This window comes from Thunnus albacares, chromosome 6 (assembly GCF_914725855.1).
Source record: "Thunnus albacares chromosome 6, fThuAlb1.1, whole genome shotgun sequence".
NCBI classification, from domain to species: domain Eukaryota; kingdom Metazoa; phylum Chordata; class Actinopteri; order Scombriformes; family Scombridae; genus Thunnus; species Thunnus albacares.
The window spans coordinates 9,884,898-9,898,972 of NC_058111.1; the positions used below are offsets into that span (position 1 = coordinate 9,884,898).

Genomic DNA, 14,075 nt, shown 5'->3' on the forward strand with positions numbered 1-14,075 from the left:
AGTATTTTACACACATCTTAAAACTTGTCTGGAGGGGATATTTTTAAAATGATAGTAATAAGTAATAATAAATCTGACTTACGGAGCCAGCTAAAGGCATCTTTAGGCTTGCTAATTGTTCTTTAGTGATCACAGTTAGAGATTGAAACTTTATTTTCAGTGGGACTAATACAAATATTAATACGGGTTATTACGAGTCTTTAGTGTTATAAATTCATAATGATTTAGTGCAAAGTGCAAAGCCAGTTGAGGCAGGCAGACACGTTATTATTATTATTATTATTTTTATTTTTATTTTTATGTTTATTTTTTTCCCCACCCGCATTCTGCAAAGACCCGCCCCTACTCTGCCTCTGGTTGGCTCTGACGCAGATATTCTTCCTAAATAACCAATCAGAGGCAGAGTAGGGCGTGTCTTCGCAGAATGCCGGTGGGGAAAAAGATAAGGCTGACACGATACTACTGACATCCATGACTTCTGATTTGACAGATCGATGCGAGTATTCCAATGTACATTGGGAACTCATGACAAGGCTCATCAGCGATTATTTACTTTATTAACTTTACTAAGATAGACGGTTACTGACTGAACTTAAGTTTATTCGACAGCTGGAAGGATTTTTATCTGACGAGAGCACGTAACGTTAACTGCGAGATAGCTAACTGGCTAATTAAGCTGTCATTCGGAGTTTCACGCTCACCGGGGTAAGTGAGGATAAGTTACATGACAGAGCTAATGCTAACAGTTGTCTTGTTGATGTTTTTATTCGTGCCGCTGTTGATACCATGGCATGGCGTAACTGAACGGAAACGTTAGCTGTTGTTAGTTTCTGTTTCAAATTTAGCATCACAATTAGCTTGTTTTAGCTTGCTTTAAGTATGGTCAGGCAGGGTACGTTATTAGCCAGAAAGCTTCACCCATGCAATTTGACATTTCATAACATGGATTGATACCCGATTGTGTAACAGGTTATCTCTTAAAAACATAGCTGTTATTTCAAATAGGGTTAACCCATAATCCTAATTAACGTGACCTATTAGTGCGTCAAATTCTAGCTAAGTTTTTTTGTTTTGTTGTTTTTTTTCTTATTGATAATGTTGTAACCTACATGTGTTTCATGATACAGTATAATTCATATGAAAGCTCATTTTAAGTCTCATTTCAGAGGGAATGGAGAAAGCTAAACAGGATGCATTTGACAATGCCAGACTTCAAGTGATCAAAGATGGCTATGAGAGGGCCTTTGAGTGCCTCAATAAAGGGCTGACAGCAGATGAAGCTGGAGACAAGGCAGAGGCCCTGGAGCTCTACAAGAAAGGGCGGCAGCACCTTCTCAGGGCCATCAGTGTGCCTTCGCGGGGAGAGGAGTGTGTCGGTAGCTCCTGGGAATCAGCCAGACAGATGCAGCAGAAGATGCAGGAGACGCTGAATAACATCACCACTCGCATGGCCATATTAGAGACCAGCTCTGACGTCTGCTCTGGATCCGCACTGAGCTCCAGTAGTGGTGTGTCTGGCCTGAGTGCGACAGACAAGTCTGCAGAAGCCCTCTACCCAAAACTCCCTGCCAAAGAGAAGCCACAGAGGCCAGCTCCACCAAACCTACTTTCTGCTAATGGCCTTGCAGCCGGAGCAGTAGGAGGCATTCCTGCATGCAGCATTGTGGGTCAACCTCTTTCACCTACCAGACAGCTTGTGGTTCCATGTGACCAGCCTCCAGCTTACTCTGCTCAGGCGGCTGACGGCCACCTCTCTATCTCATACGGAACTGAGGCAGGGGAGCTGTCGTTGGTCGGGGATGAGTTCTACAGTCGTACGTCGAATTCAACACCATCTCCCCAGAGCATGGGTGAAGAGGGAGAGGAGATGCTGTATATCCCTCATGGGGTTCAGATATTCTTTGTCACGCCAGAGGGCCAAGTGAGCGCTCCGTCATACCCAGGCTACCTGAGGCTGGTGAAGTTTACTAGTGAGCACTCTGAAAGAATGCCCAACAGACCACCAGCATTTCTGCAGGTAAGAGTTACATCCACCCCGCCCCCAGGTGTTTCAGCACACTTAGTATCTGGTCAGGTGTAAAGCTTGAAATGACTAGATAAGCTACCCTTGTTCCCATCTGATGCAATAATTGCAGTGAAATGTCATCAGTGCACCATCACCAGTTCTCTCCAGGCTTTCTTGTGCCCTTTAACCTGATTTTGTAAGATGTTTACTCGGCTCATCAAGACCTCTTCCACTATGAGTCATCAAGCAGAAGGAGATAGTCGTGTTAATGATCTCTATCCTTTGCCCTATGGACGTGATCATGTGAGCGTTGTTGACTCAGTGCCCTAATCCCATTGGATTTGTGGATGTGTTGTCATCCTCCTGGGACATCCCAGATCAGGATCGTTCCTGGCTCAAAATGAAACAAAGATTATATTTAAAACATGACCTACTGGATGTTAATTTATTTTTTGACAGGAAGATAAACTCAAATATGTTCCACATCCTAAGCTCATGTTTTACCTGTTCTGCATCGAAGAAACCCAGGCCATGATCTTACTACTTTCTAATTTTAAAAACAATATAAATATATTGTAATTTAAATATAAAGGGACTGTATTCACAAGGCAGTTAAGCAATAAATATTATACAGACATCATTTGTTGCACATTTGCCACTAACAAATTAAATACTCTGTGAAATAAGAGAACATATACTCCTGTAGAATTTAATTCCATCAAATACAGCAGCCCTGTAATAAATGTAATCATGTTCACATTATGTTTAAATGTCAGACAATAAGAGATTCACAAGGACAGATAAATGTTAGGCTCCTGTTTCCAGACATCTGCCGTCACTACTAGCAACTCATTCAGGTAAAAGTCACTATTTGACCGATACTGTCTCCCCTCTCCATCGTCATTCTCCTGCAGCCACTGTCTTCTAATCTGTCACAGCTGACAAGTTTACAGCATCTTGTTAGTAACATAAATTATGCTTTTAATGGTAAGTGCTGAGCAGTTAGTGCATCATCCTGCTGCGTTGTCTTTTCAACTAGAGACACACCGGAGTGACTTTGCTGTTGCAATTTTAGTTGGCAGGGATGCAATGAACTCCTGAAATATATTTTAGGAGTGTGGCAGTGAGCTCAGGGATTGATAAAGACTGAATGGGATTTCAGCAAGTGTCTGTTTTTATAATTACCGATGAAGGAAAAATCTTGAACACAGGAAGGCCACTAAGGTTGTGTGACGATATTTTGCCTAGAGGGGAGTTCAGCATTTATTTTTTATGATGTAATTTAGTCTTTTAAAGGCACAGAAAGAACTCAGTCCACATCTAGGTACACTGTTCATTTGTCCTCAGCCAGTGTACAAACCATTAGGCCTTTGAACCACTTGATTGGTTTGTATATGTGAAGGTCATTTGTAAATACTACAGTAATAAAAAAACAGTGATAAGATAAGAAATTACTCATCAGCTTACGTTTTTGTTCTAATACTTATTCAATAGTTTATCTAATTTACTGAACTTGCGTTGTTTTGAGCAATTTTTTTTTCCATTTTTTTCCGCCGTCTGTTACAAAGCCACTACACAGATACTAGTGGATCATGAGACCGAAATTTGACTCCTCGTCGGGGAATTTCCCAGGTGCTAGTGGCAGTGGGTGACATCAGTGATTCACATGAGTGCAAGTAATTATTTAAACCCTGCTTTGCTCTATAATCCTGTTAGACATGCGGCAGTCAGAGGGAGAGAGTGTCCTCTGGTTCGTCTTCTCTCAGACGTTTCACCGTGTCGCACTAATCAGAAACATTTCTTACTAATCAGAAGCTGAGCAAACTTTTGGACAACTATAAGACATGTCAGGTATCATTACGAGGTCATCTATAAAAAACCTACAATTAAGAAAGTTCTTGCTGCAGAGCTCTCCTCCCATCTTATGTTTGACTCCCATGTAAATGCACTCGTCATTAGGCTTTACTGTAGGCTATATTATGGAATATCCTTCAGAAAAAAATGGATATTTTGAGATGTGACATCATACGTCATCTTATTCACTGTCACATTTTCCAACAGCCTAGCCTTTTTAAAATTTTATTAACTTTCTTTCCCTCCTGGCAGGTGTGTGACTGGCTGTACCCTCTCATGGCCATGGACTCTCCAGTGTTGCTGTGTAACACTGGTGTGTTTATGTTTCCGGACATGATGGCGCCAGCTCCGGGCTATTATGTGGGGGTGGTGCTATCCTCTGAGCTGCCTGCTGCCGAGAGAGCGCTGTTCCAGGACCTGCTGTCCCAAATGACAGATCTGAGGGTTCAGGTCAGTGCTGATGTGCAGACATGGCTACGACAGCATATGTTTTGACATTCTTTGGGGAATAAATGCAAATGGGGCCTAAGCTTTCGAAGACATATCGAAATACATCATCTATAATGTAATGCCATGTATTTTATGCTTTTTTTCCCCCCTGCTGACTAAATCTTATTTCCTGGATGCTCAGAGAAACTTCATTCTGAAATGTATTTCTATCTCACACCACTCTGTGTTTGTCTCAAAATATTTTTAAATAAGTATTTGAAGTCACCCAAGGATTGTTAGATAGTGCCTTTTTATAAATCCCCTTGTGCAAGTGGGGAGCACAGAGAGCTATTTTAGACAAATGAGACTGTGAAGTTAGACTGTTTTTTCCTTACAGACACATTAAAGTGGATGTATCTTTGTTTGATTGTTCTATATTAAGGTAAAACTAGAATACTTAAGCTTCAGCTATTAGTGCCGACTACATGAATAAACAGATTTTTTTTTTCCATGCAAAAAAATTTGCCCTCACACAGATGTTTTTGTATTTATCAATTCTATGTCAAAGTGCAGACCGACTTAAAAAGTTACCAAAACGGTGCGGTCACATGCAATTGTTAGTTAACTTTAAAACTGAATGATGTTTTTCATTCCCAAACCTCCTCCTCGACGTCGATCATCACCAAAAAAATTCTGAAAATGTAGGAAACAAATCTATGCCTCTCATTAAAAAAAATTTACTTTGCTGCTTACGAAGGCTTTTGAGGCTGCAGACTCAGTAGATTCCAAACCTTTTCATACTTTTGGCCTGGCTTGATGCTCATGCTGCTGCTTACTTCTGAGCTGGCACACTTCTCACAGTTACCCTGCCTCAGCATTGCAGGGATTTGAGACAGGCAGGGGAGGAGAATTAATTAGATTTAATGCTCTTATCTTTAGCAGTTAGAACAACCTCAGAGCTTCATTTGAAAGACAAGTGCCAGTTCAGCCATGATGGAGGAGGAGACACTAGCTCAGACTGATGCAAAACAAGGTCATTTCTGATGTATGCAGTCAGGCTAGGTTTCTCTGATGGACCTGATTCCCCATCAGCAAGTAGGCACTTTTGTATTCTTTTCATTTATGGGTTTAGTAGAAGATTTTAGGATTTCAGCACAAAGGGAGACTGTTTTTTTGACTACACAGATATATGTTAAAGTTGCAATCTCTTTAGACAAATGGAGCATTGTAACAATTGGCACAGAATAATGAGAGGAGCTATTGTGCGAACGGGGGGGGGGGGGGGTGTTACTTGGAGACAAGCATCTGAACAGAGATGTAGAACTAGCACAATGTAGCAGACAAGTTGCCAAAAGATTTTGACTGACAAGTAGTTGTTATTTTCAGCCAACACTGTCTGTCTTACAGTAACTAATCAATGTGTCTGTTTGATCAGGCTCCAGATGAAGCTGCAGACAGCATTAATCTCAGTCAAAAGGTGTCCATCGTTCCAACTGAGGAGACTGCGCCAGCTACGACAGAGGAGGGGGAGGAAGAGAAGGCTCTGCCCGAGTGGAGTGAAAAGGTGGCAAATGGGATTCTGACAGGTGAGGTCACGCTGCCCCCGCCGTTCACCTGAATATCTTTCTTCTTTTGTTTGTGATTATTTACAGTAGGAAAGAGCAGCCTATCATGACTTTGCCTATGTGATCCTGTTGACCTCTCAGGTGCATCCTGGTTAAGCTGGGGCCTCGTGAAAGGAGCCGAGTTCACAGGCAAGGCCATTCACAAGGGGGCATCTAAACTCAGAGAACACATCACCCCAGAGGACAAACCCACCCACGTCAGCCCCACAGTCACCAAAGGCCTCCATGTTGCCAAGCAAGCGACGGGGGGAGCTGTCAAAGTCAGCCAGTTTCTAGGTGACTAAATCATCTACAGTCAGCATGTTTCACTGACCTTGTGTGGTTATTCGACCGTGGATCTGTAATTGAGTAATGCTGTCTCACTACAGTGGACGGTGTGTGTACTGTCGCTGGCTGTGTGGGTCGGGAGTTGGCTCCACACGTGAAAAAACACGGAGGAAAGCTGATTCCAGAGTCCATGAAGAAAGACAAGGATGGGCGTTCTAACATAGATGGAGCCATGGTGGTGGCAGCTAGCGGAGTGCAAGGTACACTACACTTTTTATTCCCTAAGTGGAAGATTAGAAGAACATTACTAAAATGCGTCTCACATGCTTAAGCTTTATAGCAATAATGAAGCTTTGTGTTTATGCCCAGGATTTGCAACCATGTGGACTGGTTTGGAAGTAGCAGCAAAAAACATCACTACGAGTGTCGCATCAGAGACAGTCACCACTGTAAAACACAAGTAAGTCCTTCCTTCTATTTAAAACTACTTGTCTGACCACCGTCACTTGCCTGAATATGACATTTTTACCCAACACTGCTTGCTAGACAGCTTTTTGATGTGTAAGTTGCAAATGACCTCTTGCATTATACAAACAAAACCAAACGTGTGTTCACTTATTTCCCTTGTCAATTTGCTTTGCAGATTTAGGGGTCTACAAAACATCTTTGACCCACCTAATGAGAAGAAGTGTAATTTTTCTTAATTATACACAGCTATTTAACTCTTTACACTACTAATCACAAGCATGACATGAGCCTTTTTTTTTTTTTTTTTTGAATGATTTGGGTCTTGCACAAAACACTCTGTGTGGCAAGACACATGATGGTGCTGCTTTTACTGATTTCTTCAAATGTTTCTAATGGAAATCCCACAACATGCAATGTTTCTGTGCTGCCTGACCTTGAAATATTCCAATATTGTATGATTTGGGGTAATATGTTCCAATGATGAACAAAATACTTACATAATATACTTGATTAATTTCTTTTGGGTTGGGGGTTATGACAATGTACAGAATGAGGTGACAGAAATTTGTCAGCTATTTGGTCAGAGCATTTCTGCCTTTTAATATTTCTGGTTGTTTTAGGCCATTGTGGGAAATGCTGCAAATCAATGAGCAGGACTTTCTTACTGGCAATACTGGATTTACATGAATTTTGCAATTAAGTACCTTAATTTGTCAGGTATTTAATAAACCTGATTAGCAAATACTGAACAATCCCATATTGTTATTCTATCATTAAACAGTTTCTAAATTTAATTTCCAGAAATTTTACAATAGTGATAGATTATATCCACATCATCCTTCCCTAGATGTCTGAATTACAGTAGACAAAAGCACTGATTAAAATTCATATTCTGGCAGTCAAACATTTCTAAATTCCAGATTGTGCACTTGCATGGGTGTAATCCTCACGTTGAAATTCACACACTGCATGGCATCTTGGCAATCCTTGCACTGCATATTAATTCTTCCCAAATCCTCTGTCTCTCGCCTCTCACCCTGACCTCTCACCCAATCTGACTTCTAATGAAGGTACGGTGACGCAGCAGGACACGCCACAGACCACGCTGTCAATTCTGCCATTAATGTCGGTATCACTGCCTTCAATATTGACAACCTGGGGATCAAAGCTGTGGTGAAAAGGACTGGTAAGCATACAGCGCAGGCCATTTTGGAAGACTACAATATTCAGGAAAAACCAGAGAACGGGAAGCAAGTGGAGAAATCTGAAAAATAGCCAGTAGTGCTATGCCTCTTTCCCTCGCTCAGCAATGCCTTAAAGCATAATTTGTATTCTTTGATCAAATAAATCTATATTTAATATTCTTTATTTATGATATGTTTTATATTTACAAAATAACTACTGTTATATGCATATCATATAGTTTGATACAGCTCATAAGCACTTTAATCTTAATATGAAATATAGATGGACCTAGACAGAGAAACAGCAGATTATATAATTCAAAAATACATACACTGTATTGATACACAATTAGAAGTGATTTTGTAAATTGGTTGGTTGATCTGTAGTTTCATAACATTCAGGTATTATCACTTAACTTGTAAGATAACAATTTCACTGTACAAAGCATTGGATTGCGGTTGACTAGCCACTGACATCTTTTCTAATTTTTATGAAGTTTCTGTCTGTGTTAGTTTTTTTTGACCCTGATAGGGTAAGTGAAGTTTGTCTACTTTGAATAAAATAACAAATAATATTATCTGTATGTCAGTATCTTCAGATATAAACTGCTTAAGACAAAAAAAAATGTCTGATATACTGTTGTTTTTCCCCTGTGGTGTTTAAAATAAGAAGTAATCACTGCTGCTCACTGTGCCTGCAATTATAAAATGATATGCAAAAATCTGATATTTTGTAAAACCGCAACTTGTCTATGTATTTTTGTCAGACCTTCACTCGTTGCAAGACAGTTGTTGCCTCTCATCAATGAGGGTTACTTAGAATTAAGTTTGCAAGAGGAGTCTAAAACTGTAAAAGTGGTTTGTTTTTGTTCTGCTACGTTCTGCAATGCTATTTTGAATATTTCACTTGAGCTGTTCCCACATATTTTCAAAATGGTGATGTTTATAATATTTAATATAAAACTATAGATTGCATTATTTTGATGTATAGACAAAACCTTTAACAAAATGTGACTTTTGAAGTGTGATGCTAACTGTTTCCAAACCAGCTATGTGTTTGCTTTATGAGTGAAGTGATCTGGTTTTTTGTTGTTTTTTTCTCATTTTACACTTCAGCTTTAAGCCCTCAGCAGGTGATTGTTGCATATTAAGATTACTTTCCAACTTGAAAGACTGAAACTTTTCTGAAAAAATAAAACGATTAAAAGAAATTAGTGTCCGTATTTTTGAAGGTTTTGGGAGTCATGGGTATTATTTTGTGCCACATCGAGTCAGCACAAAATGGATTTGAACAGGAATTCTCATTTGTATATTTTAATCACTGAAGTACATATTAAAATCCAGTAATCCATTGTGTTAACACTATATTGACTCTACCAGCCTCTTAGCACCATCTAGTGGCTGTAAATTTTAGTTTCTTGTTTTATTTCCACAGACTGTTATACTGTAGGTTTATTCTGCAAATTATTTTTCACCTGAATTAGGAACATCAACAGAGGACATTAATTCTCTAAATGCTTTTTACATATCTTGTCTAACCAGTGTTGGAGTAATCACTTTGTAATGTCTGCTGAAGACATCTGATATTCAAATGTGTTTATGCGTCATTCCACAGAATTTTTATTGGCTACTGGACAGGAATGTTTTTGTGTTGTGGAGTCAGTTAAATTTAACTTCTAACAGAAGTAGTCAACAATAAAAAGGCAGAAAACAGCAGTCCTCAAATGGCTTAGCAATTATGTAATACAAATAGTCCAATATATATATATATATATATATATATATATATATATATATATATATATATATATATATATATATATATATATATATATATATATATATATATATATATATGGATTGGCTATTTTTAAAATGGACTCATGGAAAATACAATAAAATGTGACTGTTCTGCTTTATTTACCTCAGAAATTAAAGAGACAAACCCTCTATAATTCTTTGTTGAAAAAACTAGAGATGTATTTAATATGAATGAAAATGCCACCTGTAAGTTTTTCACAACAAAAATAAAAAACTGCAAGCATTTTCAATGTCCTTCAATATTTTACACTATAACCACAGTATATAGACATGTACTGCATGCCAACCTACTGTATGTACACCGCCCTCAAGCAAATCACATCAATGTAATTCTAGCTCAATAACATGTGACAGAAAAAAATAACTACCAACTTCCTGTAGATCTTTGACATATGCATTGTAGGCAACCACAAAGCCATAAAATATCTCTTCAAACAATACCAGTAGATCTGTTTCTCTGATATGCTTTGTGATAATTGGCTAATCACAACTGTAAAAATAAAGTAGATATCTAGCAAATAATTAGTGGCATTTCTTAACAAATAGTTAGGTTATCCCTGCGTAAGGTGAAAGAACAATGTTTACAAGATTAGCATCAGGGAAGCACAAGTTGCTGTTGGTATCTAACAGCAAATCCAGCCAAAAGGTACTGACCACGTCCTCTACTACTATAGAGGTCACTCTCCTGGAGGAGTCATGAGTCACACAGAGCGTCTGACACTGGCTGATTAACATTTTCAGGTGTGAGGTCATCAGCACTTGTAGTTGCACCTTGATACAAGGACAATGAAATTATTGGTTGATTTGTAAAATCTACCACTGAAACATTGTCAGTTGGGCCAACCAAAGGTGCATCAATCTGACTTTGTTCTACTGGAGGTATAATTGAATTTGTTACAGCACTCTGTTCAGGTCTGTAGGCTTGGCCAAAGTTCACTGATTGGAGAGCAACAGGGTCCACCAGGCCAGGAGGGGCATCCAATAACACATGACTAAAGGCTGGGTCTAGTCCCACCTATGGTAAAAAAGCGTGACTGGTCATTGCTGATGTAAAGGCACATAAAGTTGCGTTCATGGATGTAGAGGTTGGCTTCATCCAGTTATTTTCCACAGCCCGAAACGAGGCAGAGAGAAATTGATCCTGGCACATTGGCAGCATTTGTCCGCGGGGAAGAGATGATTTGTCCAGCGGTATCGGCAGGGCATGCACCCTGGTCAGGCCATCAGCTGGAGGAAGCATCGGCTCCATCGTCGGCGGGTTGGTTATTGTGAGAGATGGCTGATGTACTTGTTAAGAGTTCTTCTGCTGAGTGTATCTTCTTGAGACATGATCTGAAATTAAATCTTTACAAATTCAAACAGCAGCAGATTCTCAAACAATGTAAGGCATAGTCAGTACAACTGCAACAACAAACAAACAACATATGGGTTGACAAATAATCAATCACATCCTCAGTTGACTTCTTACTGCAGCAGCTGGCTTTGCTCTCTGTGAGGTGGTCCTCTTTAGCCGCAATGTTCCTCTGTAGGAAAAACTGATTTTGTCACCTAAAACTTTATGTAAAAAGTCCATAAAGAAGAACTACAGCAGTTTTAATAATTCTATGGATATGGCTTTCTTTGGTTTCTACCATTTTTTCTGTGGTTTCTGTACATTTTTCCTCATACTTTCCTCTTCTGCTTTACTAACCTGTGAGAAACAGGACATTAAGTCACTGAAATTATCAAAGCAAGAGTTTGGCTTTCCTTGCAGTTAAAATGATGCAGTTGACCTACTTTAGACAGAATGTCTGGAGGCGGCGGCTCCTTCAAGTAGCTGATGTATCTGGCAGTGTGTTTAGTCTAGTGTGGTTGCCGTGTCCAACTGACCACTGACAAAGGGTATAAAGTCACACAAGCGTCAACAACATGTTCTGATGTGAAACCTGTGAAAACATTTAAAATATTACATGAGAATATATTACAGTCAACAGGAGCCACAAGTTATTGTTGACATAGTGCCACCGCTTAACTAATTTGTTTCCAAATTAGGAATATAACACAATGTATAAGTTGCTAATGCCTCAACTGAAAACCCAAGAGTTTCAGAAGAACACAATCTATAATCGACCAAGTCCAACCTACGTTTCTTTTCCTTGCGAGAATGAAGAGAAGCCTTGAGCTCGCTTTCCTTTAGAGAGGAGGGATGGGAGGGATTTTTTCTAGCAGGTCCATTTATAGACTCATCCTTAGACTTGAGGCGAAACACAGCCCTGAATCTGCACAAAACACACTGATGTCTCCATTATATGCAAAACAGTAGATTTACATATTAAGATTTTAAAAAGTAGATGAAAAGTGTTTAGTGTTCTTTTCTTACTGCTCAGATGCTATAGTTTCATATAATTGGACACCGAACATTTTTATATTGTCGTAAATGTCCTGCGCTTTGCTCTAAAAGCCCAGGTTACATACAAAATATTAACTGAAAGATCAAATAAATAAGACTATGAGGATGTGTGCATAAGCTGTTAAGTGCAGTAGGCTACATCTGCTCTCCATCTCCATACTTCAGAAAATAAGTCAACTTATTTTTAGATTTAATTGACAACTCACAAGTTGTCTATTAAATAAGAAATTTTAATAAGCCTGTAAAAGTAAAGTTTGGTAAGCCTGATCAGCGAACAGACTTTTTGAGAGTTACCCTTACAACTTTAAGGATAAGTGGATTGTTCCTTCACCTAGCCAGCTGGACACATGCCCAATAATAAAGTAATTGTTTGCATCAGGTTGAACGGATTCAGAGATGCTGATAGCTATATAAGTTAGGATGTGTCCTAGTTAGGACAAGATGAAGGCCTGTGGAAGTATGTCAATCTGCTGTGAAGATTGGGATACAAAAACATGTGCAAATCACCCATTAGGTGGCCTTCTATTCATACTTAAAGATGCAGTGTGTATAATTTAGTGGCATCTAGTGGAACAGTCTTAGCAGAAATGAATATAATCCTCAGAAGTATGTTTTAATTAGTGTATAATCACCTGAAGCTAAGATTCATTGTTTTTTCATTAGCTTAGAATGAGCCCTTTGTATCTACATAGGGAGCAGCCTACTTTTTTCCCCCACCTGATTCCATGACAACCCGTCCTAATCTGCCTCTGATTGGCTAGTACTCGTTGCCTTCGTTGGTTAGATTGTTTAGATTGAGGCATGAGGACTGAGATGGTTAGGGTAAAAGTATCAGGGTCAGAGCCAATCAGAACCTGAGTAGGAGCGGGTCTTCCCAGAATGTGGGTGGGGAAAAAAAATCATGCTAGAGAGTAGCCTGTCTTCCACAGAGGCTGCCATGTTGCACTGCCACGTTTCTACATTAGCCCACAATGGACAAACCAAACAATGGTTCTAGAGAGGGCCTTTCACATTTTTTGTGAGTTATGCGGCCTGCGTAGGTTTTCCTACATGCTTGGAAGGGAAAGTAGGTCTATCTGCAGACTGGCAGTATCTACACGACACACCCACTTGGTGGGGTAGGTTTAGGCATGAGCAGATGGTTAGGGTTAGGGGTCAGGGAGGCGTGACGTGTAGCATGCCATCACAGTGACAACATCAAGGGTTTTTTTTTTTTAGTAAAGTGGGTGTGTCATGTAGGTCTGCAAGACTATATACCCTTCTCCGGAAGGGGAGGGGCAGGGGGGGTATTCAGTTTGTGACAATCTGCAACCTCTCAGCTAGATGCCTCTAAATCCTACACACTGCACCTTTAAGTGACGTTCATTGTTAGTTCACGTGAGCTTATACATACGCTCCAGGTGTTATTTAACCAATTAATTACTCGGCATCTCTTACACCTGTGTGAGTTGGTTTCCAATCAGGTCAGATAGGCACATCCTCAAATGTGTTGGGTATTATTAACTCTGTCCGGTCAACTTGGGTAGGGATTTTATACCTAAAGTATGAACTGAAAACTATTTAACAGCTACATCATCTTAAAAAAAAGGGCAAGTTAGCTACACAAACGAAAACTGTCTTTGTATGAGAAGTTGTTTGAATCGTTGTCATGTTTTTGTCATGTGTGTTTGGTGTCATTTTACCTCACGGCTATCGTAATTTCGCCAATTAGAGACCTAGCTGCTAAAGTAGCCTAGCAGCAAAATGTTGATGCTATGTAGGAACGTTTGAGGAAACATCTACTTGCCAACCACAAACGAGCGGTGGCTTTAAGCTCATTAAATGTTTTTCTGGGGGTTTTGGCTAATAAGTGAACGGTGGTCTACACCCGTCATGTGTGAGGTTCATGCAGGTCGACTCATGCACAAACACTCACCTATGTTGCTGCGAGCGCGCGCACTGACGCGGACGTGCACGAGCAGCGCTGACACCCGAGCGGTCCGGTGTAAATCACTGCAATGGCAGAGGAGTAGGGGAGGGTGGAGGACACCGGC

The 14,075-nt window shown here is 39.8% G+C and overlaps 1 protein-coding gene and 1 long non-coding RNA gene across 8 annotated transcripts; one reads left to right on the top strand and one right to left on the bottom strand.

Annotated features, from left to right (window-relative positions):
- The first annotated feature begins 420 nt into the window (after positions 1-420).
- Positions 421-9,043, top strand: spartb (spartin b). Of its 3 annotated transcripts, XM_044354850.1 has the most exons (9): positions 737-892; positions 1,167-2,017; positions 4,112-4,309; positions 5,724-5,874; positions 5,995-6,189; positions 6,282-6,440; positions 6,550-6,640; positions 6,824-6,870; positions 7,719-9,043. In XM_044354850.1, the coding sequence occupies exons 1-9, from the start codon at positions 880-882 to the stop codon at positions 7,823-7,825; spliced, it is 1,812 nt and encodes a 603-aa protein (XP_044210785.1). In that variant the 5' UTR covers positions 737-879; the 3' UTR covers positions 7,826-9,043. The 3 variants fall into 3 exon arrangements, with proteins under 3 accessions (XP_044210784.1, XP_044210785.1, XP_044210782.1); XM_044354849.1 differs by lacking the exons at positions 737-892; positions 6,824-6,870 and adding an exon at positions 421-705; XM_044354847.1 differs by lacking the exon at positions 6,824-6,870 and having other exon boundaries at positions 738-892.
- A 654-nt stretch (positions 9,044-9,697) lies between these two features.
- LOC122984419 lies at positions 9,698-14,045 on the bottom strand. Of its 5 annotated transcripts, none has more exons than XR_006403877.1 (6): positions 13,958-14,045; positions 11,778-11,911; positions 11,430-11,524; positions 11,285-11,343; positions 11,122-11,176; positions 9,842-10,985 (listed from the first exon to the last, which is right to left on the bottom strand). It is a non-coding gene; the product is annotated as an uncharacterized LOC122984419 (long non-coding RNA). The 5 variants fall into 5 exon arrangements; XR_006403878.1 differs by having other exon boundaries at positions 11,430-11,578; XR_006403881.1 differs by having other exon boundaries at positions 9,842-10,997; positions 11,430-11,578.
- Between the last annotated feature and the right edge of the window lie 30 nt (positions 14,046-14,075).

Bases quoted from the DNA above. Each gene is read 5' to 3' on its own strand.
- spartb (XM_044354847.1), top strand. The intron at 4,310-5,723 runs GTCAGTGCTGAT...CTGTTTGATCAG, and splicing joins TGACAGATCTGAGGGTTCAG to GCTCCAGATGAAGCTGCAGA. The intron at 6,190-6,281 runs GTGACTAAATCA...GTCTCACTACAG, and splicing joins CAAAGTCAGCCAGTTTCTAG to TGGACGGTGTGTGTACTGTC.